At 32.4% G+C, this 23,600-nt stretch overlaps 1 protein-coding gene across 3 annotated transcripts; it reads left to right on the forward strand.

Annotated features, from left to right (window-relative positions):
* Positions 1-150: 150 nt before the first annotated feature.
* Positions 151-15,383, forward strand: LOC143064967 (3-ketoacyl-CoA thiolase A, peroxisomal-like). 3 transcript variants are annotated; one of them, XM_076238211.1, is made up of 12 exons: positions 151-411; positions 4,765-4,858; positions 5,549-5,603; positions 6,658-6,737; positions 7,465-7,507; positions 8,326-8,427; positions 9,538-9,618; positions 10,578-10,674; positions 11,361-11,451; positions 11,806-11,985; positions 13,192-13,393; positions 14,451-15,383. In XM_076238211.1, the coding sequence occupies exons 1-12, from the start codon at positions 244-246 to the stop codon at positions 14,524-14,526; spliced, it is 1,269 nt and encodes a 422-aa protein (XP_076094326.1). In that variant the 5' UTR covers positions 151-243; the 3' UTR covers positions 14,527-15,383. The 3 variants fall into 3 exon arrangements, with proteins under 3 accessions (XP_076094326.1, XP_076094324.1, XP_076094325.1); XM_076238209.1 differs by lacking the exon at positions 7,465-7,507 and adding an exon at positions 7,330-7,372 and having other exon boundaries at positions 152-411; XM_076238210.1 differs by lacking the exon at positions 7,465-7,507 and adding an exon at positions 7,392-7,434 and having other exon boundaries at positions 152-411.
* The last annotated feature ends 8,217 nt before the right edge of the window (positions 15,384-23,600 follow it).

Raw genomic sequence — 23,600 nt, forward strand, 5'->3', positions numbered from 1 at the left:
ATAAATACATGTCTCTGATATGACCATATCAATTATAATTCATGACCGAGCACATAAATGTGACTGCAACTATTGTCCGGATGTTATATCTGGTCCGCTATTGATAAGATTTAGAACAATCTACTCACATCCTGTTCTATTTTTATCGCGGGGATCAAAGTTTGAAGTCCTACATTCTGACCCATTTTTGATAACCAGTCATTACTGTCATTACTTATTGGTAACATTGCAAGGAAAGGAAAAATGGAGCGCATAAGTGTTATGTTTAATCATTTGTCTTCAAATAATGATGTTGTATTTAATCAAACAGCTAGTGGAACTATTCCACGGTTCAAAGATACGCCAGAAGACATAGTTATTGTTTCTGCTCTTAGAACACCGATCGGTAAAGCGAAGAGGGGATCTTTCAAGGTAAATATACTTTTCAGTTGTATATTCGAACGTCTATTATGAGTAATTTTAAATTGTTTTATCTATACAAATCGTTACCAACTTTTAACTATGGGGAGGGGGTGTTAGTCGCAGGGTCAGGGGTTTTCAGGGCTTACTGAATCTTTAAATCGCCCTGAACTCTGTAACATATTCTCCATTTATATCTGCTGTTTTCATATGATATGTCTTCTTACTTGCTGGTGCTAAGACATTACTTGTAATTACAATAAGACATTACAGATAAATACAGTACATCACATAATCTGCAGTCAGAAATTACCTGTAATAACAGTAAGACATAGTAATTGCAGTGAGACTTCAACTGTAACTACAGCATGTACAGTAAGAAAATAATTGTAAAATTCAGCTACACTATACATGTAAATACAGTAAGACATTACCTGTAACTTTTAGTTAGACTTTACCAGTTAAGATCAGTTAATAGAGTTCCACAATACCTGTAAATACAGTAAGACATTACCTGTAACTTTCAGTTAGACTTTACCAGTTAATAGAGTTCCACAATACCTGTAAATACAGTAAGACATTACCTGTAACTTTCAGTTAGACTTTACCAGTTAATAGAGTTCCACAATACCTGTAAATACAGTAAGACATTACCTGTAACTTTTAGTTAGACTTTACCAGTTAATAGAGTTCCACAATACCTGTAAATACAGTAAGACATTACCTGTAACTTTCAGTTAGACTTTACCAGTTAATATCGTACCACAATACCTGTAAATATAGTAAGACATTACCTGTAATTTTAGTAAGACATTACCAGTTAACACAGTTAGACATTACCTGTAAAACAGAAACACTTTACTATTGCTTTAGTAAGACATTACCAGTAAATACAGTAAGACATTACCAGTAAATACAGTAAGACATTACCAGTAAATACAGTAAGACATTACCTGTAAATACAGTAAGACATTACCAGTAAATACAGTAAGACATTACATGTAAATACAGTAAGACATTACCAGTAAATACAGTAAGACATTACCAGTAAATACAGTAAGACATTACCTGTAACTTCAGTGAGATTTCCCCTGTTAACATGTTAATACAACAAGACACCACCTGTAAATACAGTGTGGCATCAGCTGTAACTATATGACTAGAATACAAAAATACCTGTAAAATACAGTAAGCCATTCCCTGTAGTTTTAGTAAGATATTACCTGTAAATACAGTGAATATTATTTGTAAATACAGTAAGATATTACTTATAAGTACAGCAAGACATCACCTGTAAATACAGTAAGACATCACCAGTAAATACAGTAAGACATCACCTGTAAATACAGTAAGACATCACCAGTAAATACAGTAAGACATTACCTGTAAATACAGTAAGACATCACCAGTAAATACAGTAAGTCAGTACCTGTAAAAACAGTAAGACATCACCAGTAAATACATTAAGACATCACCAGTAAATACAGTAAGGCATTAACTGTAACATCATGACTACAAGACAAAAATACAGATAAAATACAGTAAGACATTACCTGTAATATACCCATAAATACAGTAAAACATTACCAGTAAATACGATAAGGTATTGCCAGTAAATATAGGGAGATATTACCAGGAAATATAGTAAGATATTACATGTAAATACAGTAAGACATTACCAGTAAATACAGTAAGACATTACCTGTAAAAACAGTAAGACATTACCTGTAAATACAGTAAGACATTACCTGTAAAAACAGTATGACATTACCAGTAAATATAGTAAGACAGTACCAGGAAATATAGTAAGATATTACATGTAAATACAGTAAGACATTACCAGTAAATACAGTAAGACATTACCTGTTAATACAGTAAGACATTACCAATAAAAACAGTATGACATTATCAGTAAATACAGTAAGACATTACCAGAAAATACAGTAAGACATTACCAGTAAATACAGTAAGACATTACCAGTAAATACAGTATGACATTACCAGTAAATACAGTAAGACATTACCTGTAAATACAGTAAGACATTACCTGTAAATACAGTAAGACATGACCAGTAAATACAGTAAGACATTACCTGTAAATACAGTAAGGTATTGCCAGTAAATACAGTAAGACAAAACCAGTAAATACAGTAAGGTATTGTCAGTAAATACAGTAAGACATGACCAGTAAATACAGTAAGACATTACCTGTAAATACAGTAAGGTATTGCCAGTAAATACAGTAAGACAAAACCAGTAAATACAGTAGGGTATTGTCAGTAAATACAGTAAGACATGACCAGTAAATACAGTAAGACATTACCTGTAAATACAGTAAGGTATTGCCAGTAAATACAGTAAGACAAAACCAGTAAATACAGTAGGGTATTGCCAGTAAATACAATAAGACATGACCAGGTAATACAGTAAGATATTACCTGTAAATACAGTGAATATTATTTGTAAATACAGTAAGATATTACTTATAAGTACAGCAAGACATCACCTGTAAATACAGTAAGACATCACCAGTAAATACAGTAAGACATCACCTGTAAATACAGTAAGACATCACCAGTAAATACAGTAAGACATTACCTGTAAATACAGTAAGACATCACCAGTAAATACAGTAAGTCAGTACCTGTAAATACAGTAAGACATCACCAGTAAATACATTAAGACATCACCAGTAAATACAGTAAGGCATTAACTGTAACATCATGACTACAAGACAAAAATACAGATAAAATACAGTAAGACATTACCTGTAATATACCCATAAATACAGTAAAACATTACCAGTAAATACGATAAGGTATTGCCAGTAAATATAGGGAGATATTACCAGGAAATATAGTAAGATATTACATGTAAATACAGTAAGACATTACCAGTAAATACAGTAAGACATTACCTGTAAAAACAGTAAGACATTACCTGTAAATACAGTAAGACATTACCTGTAAAAACAGTATGACATTACCAGTAAATATAGTAAGACAGTACCAGGAAATATAGTAAGATATTACATGTAAATACAGTAAGACATTACCAGTAAATACAGTAAGACATTACCTGTTAATACAGTAAGACATTACCAATAAAAACAGTATGACATTATCAGTAAATACAGTAAGACATTACCAGAAAATACAGTAAGACATTACCAGTAAATACAGTAAGACATTACCAGTAAATACAGTATGACATTACCTGTAAATACAGTAAGACATTACCTGTAAATACAGTAAGACATGACCAGTAAATACAGTAAGACATTACCTGTAAATACAGTAATGTAAATACAGTAAGGTATTGCCAGTAAATACAGTAAGACAAAACCAGTAAATACAGTAAGGTATTGTCAGTAAATACAGTAAGACATGACCAGTAAATACAGTAAGACATTACCTGTAAATACAGTAAGGTATTGCCAGTAAATACAGTAAGACAAAACCAGTAAATACAGTAGGGTATTGTCAGTAAATACAGTAAGACATGACCAGTAAATACAGTAAGACATTACCTGTAAATACAGTAAGGTATTGCCAGTAAATACAGTAAGACAAAACCAGTAAATACAGTAGGGTATTGCCAGTAAATACAATAAGACATGACCAGGTAATACAGTAAGGTATTGCCAGTAAATACAATAAGACATGACCATGAATTACAGGAAGAAATTACTAGTTATTACAATAAGAAATTATCTATAAATACAGTGAGGCATTACCTGTTAATAAATAAGCAGGTAAGCAGTATCAAATTGGGAAATTGGAAATGCATTATAAATATATTTTACAAAGTAAAAAAACAAGAGTTCAAAATATTAAATTGAATACTTATGCATATGTGTCTATAGGGGAAATGAACTGCCTCCGACATAAATTACCCTCTAAAGCAAAACAATATATCATAAATCCAAGCTAGAAATACCTGTGCATTGTAAAAATAACATCAAAATGTTCAAAATTTTCAACTGCCAATCATGTAAGCTTCCTAGACCAAGTTTTTAGGCATGCATGGTTGTAACTTGTCCAGCTCTATAGGTACAGGAGCATGAATGTAAATTCATAGCAGGAACAGGCTTTGAAAACAGCATTAAACTTGGTGTAAATTGAAGATCAAATAATGTAAACATTCATGACATTAGAAGACATTATAAATGCTAGAATTTGCACAGTTAGCCCACAAAATTTAATAACTTTGTTTCAACAGATGGCCAATTGTACCTCGATTTTGGGGGCATCTTCTAGTATTTATAATGTCTGTCTAATTTCATGAATATTCATATATGCACATACCCCCATTTATGAACTCTGTTTTAAATTTTTTATGAATTTTCTTATTGTTTATTTACAGGATACCTATCCAGATGAACTATTAGCTACAGCTTTGAAAGCAGTTATTAAACAGTCTGGTATTTCACCAGCACAAATTGGAGATATTTGTTGTGGTATGATTTATTATTATTTATAGCAAACTAAAACTGACAAACCATGCAATTCATAACAATACATTGACTAATACTGATCATTCATCATTGCTACTCATTTTTAAAAATATTTAGTAAATTTATATAGTAATTTGTATTTTGATATGCCCTCTCTACTCATTAGTGACCAGGTTATACAGCATATTCTTTGTCAATCCTAATGAAGTCCAAAATTGATTAGAACATTTTTTTATTTCTTTATATTGAGATAAATAAATGTTTGTTTCATTACAATATGTAACATTCTGGTGAGGTTGAGATGAAAATCACTTTGTTATGATTTTTTTTTCTCATAATTATTAGATTATCGAGTAAAAAATTAATTCCATAAATTTAAACTTTAAAAGTTTATGCATTTGGTGTGTTATGCACTGTGCTTCAGGAGGCCTTTTTCCAATTAGGTGGACCAAAGATATACTACATTTGTAACAGGTACATGTAAAAATATAATGACAATGTATACATATGATGAAAGTGTAATTCTATATAAGATAAGTTGACCTACATACCCATTTAATCATTCTACATTGTGACCTTTTAAATCATTTTAACATTCTACATTGTAACCTGTAAATTTTTCAGTCAAATATATGTATAAATCAATTTAAAAATGATCTCTCATTTAATCAGTCTACTTTTTGACTTTTTAAGGAACTGTTGGAGATGGGAGAGGTGCTGTTACAGTCAGAACTGGACAATTTATGGCGTAACTATCTTGTATTGATTATATAATGTTAAAATTCTGATAAAGAATAAAATGAGCAAAAACTAAAAAATATCTGCCATTCAATATAAATTTACCAGTATACATCATATTAAAATCTGTTAAAATATGGAACAAAACAACAACTGATGATGTTTCTGATTTGATAGAGGCTCTATGGGGCTACACTAGGTCTGTGTATACAGTTCTCTACTCTCCACCTTTTTAACTACATTGGTGAACTAAAAAAAAAAAGGGTACTTGAAACAATTAAATTCTGTACAATAAAAGATTTAAGTCTAAATTAAGGTTATGAAACATGTACACATGTGACTAACACAAAACATTTACAGAAAATAATATAATATCACATAAAAAAACGTGCAGTTTCTAACAGCAACCTCAAAGAAATCAATGCTGATATAAAATTGTCCCATCCTTCACTGATATATCAGTGGCTATACTTCCTTGAAGATTTCATACAGTAACATATGTCAATAGTACAGTAAAACATTGATTTAACAATTGTACAGAATTTTAACACAATAAGATAAAGGAAATATTCTAGTCTTGATCCAAACTTTATACATATATTTATATTAGCAGATCAAGATTGATGATTTTGCACAAAAAAAATACCAGATGCATTGATATTACTTTAGTATGATGGCAACATTAATCAACAAATCTGCTAAGCCAAGAAGAAAGATTTGAAGGACACTTCTTAATTTTTTTTAGCTTTACAAAATACAATGTATATAAGTAAATAAACTTACAAATCTGGATGCAAAATATCACTTTCTTTTACATGTAAATCCTGCAGGTGGAATTATGCAGCCAAAATTAATATTATATTTGTAACTATAAATCTGTTAAATTTTTGACTAACATAAAATATCCCATTCCCTGCTTTTAAAATAATTTAAGTTATGAAAATAAATATGTTCCTTGAAATCTGATATGTCACTGTCACAAGGACGCGCATGTGTAAAACCAAATGATACATATACACACTCTTTAACAAACATTTAAGCATTAGTTAATATTATATTTTTAGAGGTATCCCAGATTCTGTGCCATCATCTGCAGTTAATAGACAATGTTCTTCTGGTTTACAGGCAGTCATGAATGTGGCAGGTAATCACTTTAATATCATGTGAGAAAAGTCACAAAACAGATGACCACAGATATGTTACATGTGTTGAAGCCATATTTACAATGCACTAAAAAGATACACCTAACAATTTTTGTCTCTCCTGGATGGAGTCAAAAAGTTATACTTATAGATAGACTGTTTCCAGTAGCAATGATGGTGGCTTAAAAAATATAGGTTTGTGTTTTGGTCAGGTTCAGGGGAACCACCTATGATAGTATGTATGCTGTTGTAAAATCATTCTTACTGATCTGATGGCATATACTATTGGCTACAATTACACCATATAGGTTCCAGTTGAATCACTAAGTAAATATGTGTCTTGTCTTCTAAGAAATTACTTAGCAAACCTAAACCAATGTTGTACTAAAGATCATTGAAAGTTCTTTATTAATTATCATCAGAGAAATGAAATATAACATATTGGTATCCAAATAATAAGGAGAAACATTATATGTTTGAATGGTATGCTTTATTCAAACTGCATCTTTTGTGAATTAGTCCATATGAGTGTAATACAACAATAACATGACAATGTAAGTTCATAATGTTCCCTTTATTATAATCTCTTTTTAGGTAGCATAAGAATGGGACAGTGCAACATGGGAATAGGAGCAGGGTAAGTTGGAAGTATTTAGGTAGCATAAGAATGGGACAGTGCAACATGGGAATAGGAGCAGGGTAAGTTGGAAGTATTTAGGCTCTTTTTAGGTAGCATAAGAATGGGACAGTGTAACATGGGAATAGGAGCAGGGTAAGTTAGAAGTATTTAGGTCATGGGACAGTGTAACATGGGAATAGGAGCAGGGTAAGTTGGAAGTATTTAGAATGGAACAGTGCAACATGGGAATAGGAGCAGGGTAAGTTGGAAGTATTTAGGTCATGGGACAGTGTAACATGGGAATAGGAGCAGGGTAGGTTGGAAGTATTTAGAATGGGACAGTGCAACATGGGAATAGGAGCAGGGTAAGTTGGAAGTATTTAGGTCATACTTTCCATTTATGTGTATGAATGTCTTCTTTTATGAGATGACAGCAGTAAACATTATAAACGCTGTAATAAAATGAGACTCTTTGAAGGATCTGGTCCTTTTTGGTGCTAATTTGATAGCATATACATAAGATCCAATGGGTGACCTCTTCAGACTTTTATACTTATATGAACCATTTTTTTGAAAGTCTTAATATATTGAAGTTTTTTTTTAAAAGAAATCCCATGATATGAATAAAAACGAAATTGTTATGTGATTGGCAACCCTCCACCAGAAACCACTATATATGTAACTACTATAGATCACCCTATGTATACCCCATAGCAAGCCGGAAAAAAATATGATATACATCAACAAACTATAACCAGTGAATTACAGGCTCAACATATTTGCAGATGGACCAACTCTCCCCTGTTACAGTGGGGTAACAGCTCAACATAAGAAAAACATGATTTATATAAAATCAGTTGAAAAAGGCTTTACTCATCAGATCCAATTACTGTAAGAAATGAATATTTAAAAAAAAAGTCTGTTTTGATTTATATTATTTTTATCATTCCTATGGGTATTTTTATTTCCAGAGTTGAATCAATGTCATTCCATAGAGGAGAGAACAATAGTGCTCCACTTAATCCAAAAATATTTGAACATGAAATGGCAAGAAAATGTTTAATACCAATGGGGTGAGTAAAACAAGCGCAAGACATAGTTTTTGTCGCAGAAAGCGTGACATAGGGATAGTGATCTGGCAGCGGCGGCAGCGTTAGCTAACTTCTTAAAAGCTTTATATTTTGGAGATGGACGACCTGGATGCTTCATACTTTGTATATGGATGCCTCACATGTTACGAAGTTTCCATCAGTCACATGTCCAATGTCCTTGACCTCATTTCCATAGTTGAGTGACTACTTGAAAAAAAAGTTAAGATTTTTTGTAATGTTTAATTCTCTCTTATTATAAGTAATAGGATAACTATATTTGGTATGTGCGTACCTTGCAAGGTCCTAATGCCCTTCAGACAGTTTTCACTTGACCTCAACCTCATTTCATGGATCAGTGAATAAGGTTAAGTTTTGGTGGTCAAGTCCATATCTCAGATACTATAAGCAATATGTCTAGTATATTCGGTATATGGAAGGACTGTAAGGTGAACATGTCAAACTGACAGGTGTCATCTGACCTCATTTTCAAGGTTCAGTGGTTAAAGTTAAGTTTTTGTGTTTGGTCTGTTTTTCTTATACAATATGCAATAGGTCTACTATATTTGGTGTATGGAATGATTGTAAGGTGTACATGTCTAGCTGGCAGGTGTCATCTGACCTTGACCTCATTTTCATGGGTCAGTGGTCAAAGTTAAGTTTTCTTGGTTTAGTTTATGTGACAGCTGTAATAAAGCTTTATATTTAGGACTATCAACATAATATCAATGCTTAGTAAAGAAGGCGAGACATTTCAGCGTGTGCACTCTTGTATATCTTTAGCGTAATTGAGAACTGTTGAGAAAGAGTTTTTTTTAAATATTGCAGGGGTAATTGAGAAATTGCAAGAAAGAGTTTATAATCCTGGTACTTTTGATAACTATTAATACAAATGGCAAGAAAGAATTTGATACACATGGGGTAATTGAGAAGTGGTAAGAAAAAAATTAATACCCAAAGGTAAATTTATAATTGAGAAGTGGTAAAAAAGTATTTCAAATTAAATTGACATAAATAATGCTTCTATTTTTTTTTATGTTGCTATGATTTATCAAGTTCACAATAACGCATAGACATTAATTTGCAATTTTGTAGAATTACATCAGAAAATGTAGCAGAAAAGTATGGAATCACCCGAGAACAACAAGATAACATGGCTCTTGCATCACAACAAAAGTAAGTAAAAGTACATGCATGTTAAATTTTTATGTGAAAATAATGAAAGACTGTGGCAAATCAAGTTTTTTGTTTATTTTAGTTTTGTAGTTTGATACACTGATGTTCAGGGTTAAATACTTATATACAAGTATTTTTAGGCAATGGTATATAATTTGGTGGTAAAGTTATCTCCCATGTTCATTGCTTGAATTTCTCTTGACACCTATTATTGCTCTTTAATGGTTTTTAATTGTCTTTAATAGTTGTCCTCACTATTCAGCAAAGTCTAGTTTCATGGACAATGACTAATTTATTTGTCTGTCCTCCAGGAAAGTGTTTTAAGGCCTTTCCCAGTAAGTGAGTTCCTTTACCTCTGTACACAGTAGATTTCTTAGTTGAGTGACTGAAATAAAAGGTTGAAAAATTTGAAAGCAAACCAGAAAATATTGTTAAGGCCTGTATTGTCTTCTTGAAACTTGAATCAAATTGGGTTGTAAAAAATATAATTGTATCAGTTAATATCTGGAAAAGAATAAGGGGAGATTATTCAAAAATTAAAAAGAAAATTTATATTTCTTCTACAAATCCCCCTGAATTACTTTTATGAGAAAAAAATTGTTGTTACATATTGAGAAAAAAAATAGTAAAAAAATCTAAAGCTCTTTCTATACTTTTAAATCTTCAATGTGTTCTACATAATTCTTTTGCTTGATACATTTTCCTAAATCTACCACTTAACAGCAGCAAAGTTTTCCAGCATGCCAGACTGTTTAAAAATATTGTCTTTGTTTTGATATGAATATTTGATAGTTATGTCTGTTAAGGTTTTTAACAAAGAAAAAGACATTTTCTTATAGCATCAGTCAGACATTTGTGTAGCACACTTTTCAGATTACTTTGTGCATACAAAATCAACTAGGTGTATGTTACATAATGATAATTATTGAAATATTTCTATGCAATTTTTATTGTCACAGAGCATTAAAGGCAACAAAGGATGGTTTATTTAAAGATGAGATTATACCAACAACAGTGACAATCAAGGACCAGGATGACAATGAAAGACAAATAACTGTTAGTATGATATTATAAATTCTAGTTGATATTATAGATTATCAGGTTTACTAAGCATTGATATCCTTAAATATCAGCCACAAGTCACAATGTGAACTTTTTGGCCAGTGAGCTCAGCAAAACGCTAAAAAGCTTCACATTGGGATGAGCGGCTGATATTTCACGATATCTGTATGATGAAAACTAGATTATTTGTTTAATCATATTAATTCTGATCTTTTTACTCTCCCTAAGACAGTTTTACACTTGACAAAAGCAAGCTTGATAACCTCTCCTCAAACATTGTGACGTCGCTCATAACTTCTCCTCAGACATTTTGGTTGCACTGATGTCTGCTCTCGTCTCAAAGTCGCAATATGAGATACAGGTCTACTGTTCAGGGTGATATAGATGTTAGGGATGGACGATAAATTTGTGTTATTATGATGTCTAGTGGATGTGGATATATATAGTGATAGGAGTAATCTATTTATATCTCCCTTTTTTTATTATAAAACTTTTATATGACATCTTGTTTTGACATTTAGTTTGCTGTGTTTTAAAATTAAAAAAAAATATTTTTGGTGCTGAATACTTTCAAGTGAAAACTTATATTTATTTAAAATATTTAAAAACAAAGTTATAAAATTTTAATATTATTTGTATTTGTTATATATTCTGCATAATGAAATTTTTAACATTGACAGGTAACAACAGATGATGGAATTAGACCTTCAACAATTGAAAACTTAAGGAAACTTAAACCAGCATTTAAAAAAGATGGTACAACTACAGCAGGCATGTTTATTTAACTGTTCTGAAAAACTTATGATAGGAATATAACAGTTGGTTTCCTTTTATTTCTTGGTTGATGAAGTCAAATGTTCAATAGTATCAGTTTTTATGGAATAACCCTTATTGAAACAGGAATAAAAAACGCTTGTGTTAACACTTCAGTCACAAAACCATCAAGGGAATCTAGCCTACTTCATACTACAATTTTGTTATGAAATTTGGGATTCCTGAAATGTCTGTCATAAACAAAATCAAAACAAAGTTGTTAAATTAGGGTAAAATAGAACTTTAGGCTATATAAGGTTTATAATACTTAAAACTAGTGGTAGGTTTTAATAATTAACAAATTTTTGACAGGTAATTCAAGTCAGGTGAGTGATGGTGCTGCTGCAGTGTTAGTGGCCAAGAGATCAGAAGCTGACAGACTAGGACTACCTATATTGGGTGTAATCAGAGGGTATGCAGTGGCAGGGTGTCCTCCTGAACTCATGGGTATTGGGCCTGCAGTTGCCATTCCTGAGGTACTGAAAAAGACAGGTAATATTATAATATGTATTTTTATCTCCCTACATGTATTGGTACCTTGCTGAAGAATTTGAGGTTATACCTTTAACGTGAGGGTACCCAAATTGCACCTATTTTGATTGGTTTTTAACCTACGTTTTTTTATGCTTTAGACAAAAATTTTCATTATGTGTTTATTTTGTAGATGTATCATTATTTACTATATGGTTTCACCAATTTAATTTTGAATCCATATGGAATCATAGAAAAATTGGTCTGAACTGACCTCCAAACCATCAATGATTCTGTAATTAGGAGTACCCAATTTGCATCCATGCTTAAATTCGCATTGCCAAATGTAGAAAAACAGAGCTTTTGTTTAATTTCTTGAAATATTTTGAACAATTGGATATTATGTCCATGCTTACTCTTCATTATTTAAGAAATGGATACTTGTTGATGTTTTGATGACGTCGCATGGTGACGTTGCCGTACATTTTGCTTTTTCAGTAAACACTTCATCTGTTGATAAATACTGTGAACGTTTTGTGTATATCTAAATATTTTTACCTATGTTGAAAGATGTGCATAGTATCAAATCATAAAAATACAAATTGTTTAGTCTCTAGGAAATCTTGTAAGATTTCCGCTGCTATTTTTGCTAAACAGGTGCAATTTGGGTACTGTGACGTTAGGGTTGTGTTATACAATATTTATTTGAAGTAGAATAACTTGTTCAGCATTGTTTCTTTTTTCTCTGCCCATGTTATTGTCTGACAAAACATGATTCTGTTAGTTTTCACCTAACTCGTCCTTCAAACTAATGTATTTTTTTTGTATTTTAAAAGTCTTTCTGCAATTGAAAAATTAAAGATAATGTTACTTTCTTTTAACAATATTGGAAAAAGTTATAAAAAAAAAATAGTTCAATAGTCAGAGCTACAAGAAAGTAGATCATCTGTCTATAAGATTATATATATATGTATTTTTGTAATTTTATTTTGTTTCTGGTTTTGTTTTCATTGATAGAGGGCTGTAATTGTTTTTGTATTTTTTTTTATAATACCTGTATTCTAGGCATTGAAAATGTGTGAAAAAAAATTATTAGAAAAATAATACAAATAGATTTTTACTTTTTGCATTGTATTGACAACTGAGTATTGACTTCTATTTATAATAAATTCTTCCTGTTAGACATGCATTCATATTTATTAAGGTTATTTGATTATTTTTTTACAGGATTATCAGTAAATGACATTGATATATTTGAAATAAATGAAGCGTTTGCCAGCCAGGCTACTTATTGTGTAAATAAAGTGGGTATTCCCATGGAAAAAGTAAATCCAAAAGGTGGTGCTATTGCCTTAGGTCATCCTTTAGGTTGTACAGGAGCTAGGCAGATTGGAACATTATTGCATGAGTTGAAAAGACGAGGAAATAGGTAAATTTAGTATTGGTTAATTGAAATAATTATCTAATCATATTAATTACTTATTTATATGATGAACACATACAACTGTAAAACTGAAGGCATTAAGATTTATGATAGGAATGAACAAGCAACATTAAGGGAAGCACAGGTGGTTCCAATAGGAATGCTGTCTGTTTAGATTACCTCCATCAAACATTACCAGCACTATAATATAAAAATACTAGCTACATTTGGACAAGCATAAAGACACTATATCTTGTAAATATTTTCTCAAATTTCATTTTTAGAGTGCAAACTTTCTTACAGTTATGGTTATTTTTTCTATATATTTGTATTTAATTTTGATTTTGAAGGGATTCAGAGGATATATGATAGCCAAGAAAGTTTGTGCAAAAAGTAAATTCACAAAAATACTGAACTCTGAATACTGAAAATTGAAAACTGAAAAATCCCTAATCAAATGGCAAAATCAAAAGCTCAAATACATCAAATGCAATGCACTTTATTTGTACTTTTAATTCAATTATGACCTACGGTAATTTCCTACGATTTACTGTTTTGTGACCTATAAAAGTTTACATTAATTCCAATTGATAATACTTACTTCCATTTTATAGATCATTTGATTTATTAGTCTGATGATTTTTTGTAAAATTGATATTAATTGAACCAATCAATACTTATTATGAACTGTCTGTTTATGATATTACTGGCGTAATTTACTTTCAAGTTGATATTCAAATAAAGGCAAGAGTACCCTGTTGTATACAGTTGTTAAAGTCAGCTAAATAATCTTATTGTAGATGTTTGCAAAATTTTAAAATCTCATACATCTTACAGCAACTGAATTATATGTTTGCTTCTATTGAGATAATAGGAATAAACATGTGCAAATCGACTAGAAGCAGCTTAAAATCAAATACAGTGTTAAATACACAAGCAAATTGAACAAATTAAGATATATAAACACCATAAAATGATACCAAGGGAATGTCACCATTTAAAACCAGACAATTAACAATAGAAAGTTAAATTTATTATGATGGCAATCCATTTTATATTACAGATCCTTTGGTGTTGTCTCTATGTGTATAGGAACAGGTATGGGAGCTGCAGGAGTGTTTGAATATCCTGGAAGATGAGATCAACGACAAGTCAATCATAAATGTGATTCAAGTGATTAATTCAACTGACAAATAAATCATAACTTATAATATTAATGTGATTCAAGTGATTAATAAAACTGATGATTAAAATGTAAGCAACAGTATTTATTGTACTGATACTCTAATCAGATTTACTTCTGAAAGTTTTTTTTATTGTAGTTCAAATGATAAAAACATTAAAATCGTTGATATGTTTCTATTAAGAGGAATCTTAGCATATGTTTTGGTGCTTAAGTTACACATTCATTGGACTTTTTTGAGAAGTGTTTCAAGAAAAGAACTCATAAAAATGTATAAGATAATGTTGTTTTAAATTTGAGGATTAATTGCATGCAAATAGTGGCTTAATATATTGATCTAGTAGTTAAAATAATCTTAAGGTATTGCTTTAAATTTCATTCATAGAAATCTGTTTGAAGTTATAAACACTATTAATTGATGCAAATTGTGATTTTTCATATTTAAAAAAAAAACACTTTTGAAAAAACAAATTAGAAATTTTCCACATTGCAGCTTTAAGTGAAATTTATATACTTAACCCAAATAAGGAATTTTGAAAGAAATAATTGATATTGTTGATTTTTTTCAAACTTTCTTTGTTAAAAGGCAGGTCTTCCTATTTTAGTCAGAAGCTCATTTGATTTCTATATACTTATTCAGTAGTAGATATATGTAGTTAGATTTTTATAGTGCATGTATAACTGAAACAAATTTATAATTAAGTAAATTAAATTTAAAAACTAAATGATGGTTTGCTCGTAGTTGTATGGTTACAAGAACTGTGATATTTTCTCCATGTTTATGGAAAATAAATATTTTGTATGACTATATAACTTTATTTTATTCCATGTGAACTTTGAGTATACTATAGTAGTTTATTAAGGAATTTTATAAGTTAGTTATATTTTACTAAATTAATCAAGTCTTGTTATAGTTTACTAAATTAATCAAGTCTTTTTGTAGTGTTATATGCATAGATTATCCTTTTTGGTTCCTACAACCAGATAAATCAATTTAAAAGTATCAGCAGAGATTCTTAATGTGATATATAAAGGGGTTGAAGTACATGTATGATCTTCAACGAATTCTATACACAAGAGAGAACAGTCAATAATTTTAGTTATCAAAGGCACCAGGCTTATTATTTGATACCCCAGACTCACGTTTTATCTACACAAGACTGATCAGTGACGCTCAGATAGAAATAGTTAGAAAGCCAAAGAAGTATAAAGTTGACTGTCCCTCTGGTGTCTTTCGTCCCTCTTGAAGAGCATTGAGTACCCAAAATTCCAAAATGTTTTGCCAAATACGGCTAAGGTAATATATGCTTGGGATAAGAAAATTCGTAGTATTTCGAATACACAGACCTACCATTGGTATGGGTCACTTTTTTTAATGTCAGATATATCAATAAGGAGCTGTTTCGAGAAATTTATAAATCAATGGGTAAATGTTCATCCTCAGTTATGTTGTTCATGAATGAATATTTGAACGGTTTGTGATGGGTTAATCCCAGCCAGACGTTCTTACGCAAATTTTCATATTGAGATCACCTACCTCTGATATAAAAGAACTTGGTTACAAAACATATTTTTATTAAATGTTGAGTCTGAAGAATGCAGCAATTTAACAATCTGCAGTTGATGTAGATATTGTTATAGTTTGAATATCTAGTTACATTGCCTCTCTCATAGCTGGTATTATATGACCACTGTAATGGAATTCCGAACAATGTTAAGTTAAGGTAGAAATGGACACAGTCTGAATGTCTTATTCCATTGCCTCTAACAGATCTGGTATAATATGACATCTGTTATGGTGTTCCTATAAATGTTCAGTTGATGTGCAGATTGTTATAGTATGAATGACCCTTTGCATTGCCTCTAACAGAGCTGGTATTATATGGTCAATGTAATGGAATCCCTAACAATGTTCAGTGTATGTGGAGCTTGTTTCAGTATGAATGTCTCATTGCATTGACTCTGACAAACCTGGTATTATATGGTCAATGTAATGGAATCCCTAACAATGTTCAGTGTATGTGGAGCTTGTTTCAGTATGAATGTCTCATTGCATTGCCTCTGACAAACCTGGTATTATATGGTCAATGTAATGGAATCCCTAACAATGTTCAGTGTATGTGGAGCTTGTTTCAGTATGAATGTCTCATTGCATTGCCTCTGACAAACCTGTTATTATATGGTCAATGTAATGGAATCCCTAACAATGTCCAGTGTATGTGGAGCTTGTTTCAGTATGAATGTCTCATTGCATTGCCTCTGACAAACCTGGTATTATATTGCCAATGTAATGGAATCCCTAACAATGTTCAGTGTATGTGGAGCTTGTTTCAGTATGAATGTCTCATTGCATTGACTCTGACAAACCTGGTATTGTATGTCCAATGTAATGGAATCCCTAACAATGTTCAGTGTATGTGGAGCTTGTTTCAGTATGAATGTCTCATTGCATTGACTCTGACAGGGTCAGTATGATATGGCCAATGTAAAGAGATTCCTAACAATGTTCAGCTTATGTGGAGATTGTTACAGTATGAATGTCTCATCGCATTGCCTCTGACATAGCCGGTATGATATGACCACTGTAATGATATCCCTAAAGATGTATAGTTTATGTGGAGATAGTTACAGAGCTGGTATTATAAAAAAAATATAAAAATCACAAAAATACTGAACTCAAAGAAAAATTCAAAACGGAAAGTCCCTAATCCGAAATGGCAAAATCAAAATCTCAAACACATCAAACGAATGGATAACAACTGTCATATTCCTGACTTAATGTAGAAAATGGTGGATAGGACCTGGTTTTATAGCTAGCTAAACCTCTCACTTGTATGACAGTCGCATCAAATTCTATTATATTGACAACGATGCGTGAACAAAACAAACAGACATAATAGGTAAAAATGTGAATTATACAGCAGTTAACATTGTTTTATAATCTTAATCACTAAAAAAAATCAAATATGTAACAAAGAAGCACAAAATGGCATTATATGACTTCTGTGATGGTAAATGGTATCCCTAAGAATGGTTAGTTAATATGCAATGGTTACGGTATGAATGCCCCTTTACATGCCTCTTGCAGAGTTGATATCAAATGACAACTGAAATGGTATCTCGAAAAGGAAATGACAGGTGTAATACATGTACCACCAAATCATAGTACGTCACAACCAGTGGCATACGGAAAAGGTTTGAGAAAAAAAAATCCCTTGACTTTGCCACTGCTGGTGGACGTTTCGTCCCCGAGGGTATCACCATGCAGCCCAGTAGTCAGCACTTCGGTGTTGACATGAATTTCAATTATATGGTCATTTTTTATAAATTTCCGGTTACAAAACTTCTAGGAAAAGATAACCTTAGCCGTATTTGGCACAACTTTTTGGAATTTTTGGTCCTTAATGCTCTTCAACTTTGTACTTGTTTGACTTTATAACTATTTTGATTTGAGCGTCACTGATGAGTCTTAAGTAGACGAAACGCGCGGCTGGCGTACTAAATTATACTCCTGGTACCTTTGATAATTATTTGACAGTTGTAGGAAATTAATTCTACATTTCATTGCATTAAACAAAATCATAAGCATATGTCTTGGGTGTTTCAAACTACCCTTATTTTTTGTTATTTGTTGCTTTTATAGAATATTTTGAAAACTTAAGGTTACATGGTTACTAATGCTTGTAAACAGGAAAAGAAGGGGTAAACATTTGATTGGTTAACTTCTAGTAATGGTTATTTTCTATAAAAAAAAAAGCATTGACATGTTATGTGTTCATTTCTTTTTATAGTACTGGACAGGATAAAATCTTACTCTACCAAATATTTCTTTTTTTTTTAAATGTGCAAATTTAACAAAGACTAATATGGAAAAATCAATGGTGGTTGTCGTGAATATAGGCCAAGAGACTTTAGCACTTGATCTTATGTAATTGTTTCCCATACTTTCGCGCACACTATTGTTAATGTAACGTAACGTTATTGTTACGTATCTTATCTTACGATCATAAAGCATCTGAACTAGCAAGACGTTATTTTCTTCCACAACAAAAGTGAATAACCCTCAAGATATTGGTGCCGTGACCAGGATTCATTTATTTCTCAAGAACTAGTAGAGAAACTCCATATCAAACCAACTGGTATAGTAAGCATGCAAATTTCTGCATTTGGCGGGAAAGAAGGTAATGTACGCAACCTGGAGAAAGCAACATTATCCATTGAGACCGAAAAAAAGAATTCCAATGGAAGTAATTATTGTTCCAAAAATTGTCGCACCGATACATATGAAGAAACGGGTAAACATTAACAGCTTGCCCTATTTACGAGGATTACAACTTGCCCACCCAGTCACGCAGGATGAAAAGTTTTCCATTTCACTTCTCGTTGGAGCAGACTACTACTGGTCTTTAGTACAAGATGAAATTATTCGAGGTGACGGACAAACAGCTGTTAAATCTAAAATAGACTATTTGCTATCAGGACCATTGAACACAGATATCAACACTCAACAATGGAACTCTACGATGATGAATGTCTTAGTTGCGCACAAACCCGAGGAGTGCGATTTACAGAAATTTTGGGAAATTGAGTCGAGCGAATTAGAGGCGGATTCTGATGAAAACACAAAAAATGTACAAAACCTAATGCTTGAGTACCAAAACTCTAGCATAACATTTAAGGAAAATAAACTACCATGGAAACAAGATCATCCCGAGTTACCCACTAATGAATATATAGCAAGAAGGAGGACCCAGAATGTTATAGATAGGTTGGCTAAAGATCCGGATATGTTAAATCTATACGACAAGATTATCAAAGAACAGGAGATGAAAGACTTCATAGAAAAGGTACCCATTACAGAAATAGATCGCGAGCATGGAAGAATCCACTACATACCACACCATCCCGTTAAGAAAGATTCAAACACGACCCCTATTAGGATTGTATATGACTGCAGTTGCCATGGAAATCCAGATTTACCCAGCCTTAATGACTGCCTATCTTCAGCACCACCCATTTTAAATAAATTGACAAGCATTCTTACAAGATTTAGATTAGGAAAATATGGCATCACAACGGACATAGAAAAAGCATTTTTACAAGTAAGACTTGACAATGATGACCGAGACGCCACACGTTTCTTTTGGTTGTCCGATTCAACTGACCCAACAAGTGAATTGATTATGTACAGATTCAAAGTTGTTCTTTTTGGAGCAACGTGTTCGCCGTTTATTTTAAACGCAACATTACTGAAACATTTATCCATGAATCAGAGCAAAGTAGCAACAATTCTACAAGAAGATCTATATGTTGACAATGTACTATCTAGCATTAACTCGGAAGAAGCCACAATTAAATACTTCAATGAATCCAGAGAACTGCTAAAACAGGGAGGCTTCAATTTACGGTCATGGATGTCCAACAGCGACAAACTCAGAGATTTGGCCCTATCGGAAAAAGTATTGGATTCAGACAAGGACACTAAAATATTGGGAATGCGTTGGGATGCAGAATCAGATACAATCAGCTTTGCCGAAACAAAACAATTAAAGATGGACACACAGTTGACAAAACGTGAACTTTTGAGACAGTCTTCCGCTATATATGACCCGTTAGGACTACTCGGACCGATAACAATTAGAGCAAAAACACTTATTCAAGAACTTTGGAAAAAAGGATATGCATGGGACGAGACACTACCAAAAGAAATTGAAAACGAATGGACCGATGTGAAGAATGACATCGTACAGATAACTACGAAACTTAAAATACAGAGATACTATTTTGCAAACCATGACGAGGAAACAAGCGACACTACTCTACACATTTTTGTTGATGCAAGTCAGAAAGCATATGGAGCTTCAGTTTACTTGAGTAAAGGCACAGAGTCGACACTTGTTATCGCGAAGAACCGTGTTGCACCGTTAAAATTGATAACTTTACCAAAATTAGAATTAATGGCTGCAGTGATCGGAGCACGACTCTCAAAAGATGTAATCGAAAACTTAGGAGTTAAAAGAGCAGTATTTCGGAGCGATAGCCAAATAGTTCTACACTGGCTTACCTCATCGAAATCGTTAAACAAGTTTGTAAAAAATCGTGTTAGTGAAATTAAAGAACTAAGTGAAACTCATGAATGGAAATATGTACCCACAGAAATGAACCCAGCTGACTTACAAACACGTGGATTGACTGCATCGCAATTTGAAGATTCGACATTATGGATGAATGGACCCCAGTGGTTAACGGACGAGTGTAAATGGCCTACGTGGACAGGACATGTGGAAATAAGCACTCAGCTATCTAATATCACCGGACCAAAGACACACAGAAGTGACGATAAAGTACCAAGTGATCCGCAGCGAATATCACAAATCATAGACATGAACAGGTATTCTGATCTAAATAGACTTTTAACTGTAACTGGATACGTCTTGAAATTCGTTAAGAACTGCCAGCAAAAACGTCCATATCGACTACGGAGTTCACAAGGTGACAGGAACCTAAGAACAAGTCTAACAAAAGAGGAAATTTCATTAGCTATGAATTTATGGATCAAAGATACACAGCAAGACAGGTTCGTGAAAGAGCTAGAACATATTTCGTTAAACCCGAAAGTTAAATCACTACCGCTTGTACAACAGTTACGTTTATATTTGGATGAAAATGGAATCATACGATGTAAAGGCAGAATACAAAATTCATCTATAGAAGAAAACGCGAAGTTTCCTATTTTACTACCAAAGAACCACAAACTTACAGATTTTGTCATTATGGACGCACATCTAAGAAATCTACATACAGGAGTCGGACAGACAATAACACATATAAGGCAATCTTACTGGATACCAGCAATTCGACAATGTGTGAACAGTGTCTTGCGTAAATGCATACAGTGCCTAAAAATAATTGGTAAACCGTATAACAGCCCGGAACCACCACCACTACCACAGGATCGAGTAAAAGACACCATACCATTTTGCACAACTGGGATAGATTTTGCCGGACCTCTACACATCAAGGATACATCAACACAACCGCGAAAGGTATATATATGTTTATTCACATGTGCATGTATACGAGCTATACATTTGGAACTTGTACCTGATTTGTCATTGAACACTTTTATCCTAGCATTTAGACGTTTTATCAGTCGAAAAGGAACACCACAAACTATTTATTCTGATAACGCGCCTACATTTGTAGCCGCATCAAATGCACTTCAAAGTCAGCTGAATTTACATATCAACTGGAAATTCATTCCGAAAGGAGCGCCATGGTATGGCGGATGGTGGGAACGTCTAGTAATTGGTTTAACGAAAATGACATTAAAGAAAATATTTGGTAAAGCACTCGTCAGCGAACAATCTTTGACAACAATACTCACTGAGATTGAAACTATTATAAACAATCGCCCACTCACATATATATCTTCAGATATAAGAGATCCCGAACCCTTGACGCCATCTCATCTTTTACACGGGATCATCATTGTAATTGTATCCTTTGTGATGTATAATGTAGGTGAAGATGGTTATAGTATGATTGCATCAATACCTTGTGTTTGTAAGAGTTAGTATCATATGACCAATGTATGGTATACCTTACGGTGAATAGTTGATTTGACGAAATTTACAATATGAAAGCCCTATTACAATTCCTCTAACAGAGCTGGTTTCATATATGACCACTGTAATGGTAAATGGTATCCCTACTAATGTTCAGTTTTATGTTGAGTTTGTTACTGCATGATTGCCTCGTTACAATTTCATCTGACAGAGCTGGATCGAGTTATGTGACCGCTGTAATGGTAAATGGTTTCCTAATTATATTCAGTTTAATATGTGGAGTTTGTTACAGCATGGTAGCCTCGATACATTTCGTATGACAGAGCTGGAGTCATATAACCGCTGTAATGGTAAATGGTATCCCCAATATTAATATTCAGTTTAATATGTGGAGTTTGTTACAGCATTATTGCATCAATACATTTCGTATGACAGAATTGGTATCATAAATTATGATCACTGTAAGGGTGTCCTAAACAATTTACAGTTGATATGGAAATGATTACAGTAAGAACGTCTCGTCACATTACCTTCTACAGAGCTGGTATTATCCCTAGCCATGTTCAGTTGATGTTGAGATGGTTACAAAATTATTGCCTCGGTCACAGCTGGTATCATATGCGGACCACTGTAATGGTATCTCTATCGGTGTATAGATTATATTACGATTTAGAGTAGATCTGATTCTTCAATTCCTCCTCCCGTATTTTATTTCAAAATTCTATCTCATAGATTTCGTTTTATTCACAAAAATGTGTTTTTTCATGAACTATATTTGCAATTTGGGCAATTGTACACGACTTGTAGTTTGAAAATAGCACGGTGATCTAAATTTTTTATTATATTAATGAAAAGGCATAGTAAAATCTGCATATTTGCAAAGTATTAGAAAATTCTATCTGAAGAAACATTTACCGAATATCCACCTGAATATGAGTGTCCCTTTTGTACCTTTCGCCACTCTTTCACAATTTTTCAGTTCGGTATGGATCTATGTTATTAAAAAAAAAAAAAAAAAAAACAACACACACAAATATTAGTGTATTCTTTAATGATCATAAATGTAAATGTACAAAAATGTTAACAAGATTAAGAAATAGGCACTTTTTCATTTGATGTGAGTAAAATGATCTTTACAACAAACACAAAACAGTTGATCTGCAAGTTACAGTAACGATCTATATGCCATTCTACATCACTGTACTGTGTTACAACCCTACATTACAACTTTAGGCAAAGCTGGGACATATTATAGTCCTAAGTCAAAGAATTTACATAATTGTATACAAAATTTGTATGAACGATTTTCTCTTCCATGCGTAAAATGTTTAAATTTAGACGGTCCACATATTCAATTTAGACAAGGATTTGTAAAGTGAAATACAATACAAATGCTTGATTTAAAGAACTAAAATAAACCTTTAGTAAAACACGATCAGTTCAAACAGGTAACTGCTGCTTC

This window comes from Mytilus galloprovincialis, chromosome 2 (genome assembly GCF_965363235.1).
Source record: "Mytilus galloprovincialis chromosome 2, xbMytGall1.hap1.1, whole genome shotgun sequence".
Taxonomy (NCBI): domain Eukaryota; kingdom Metazoa; phylum Mollusca; class Bivalvia; order Mytilida; family Mytilidae; genus Mytilus; species Mytilus galloprovincialis.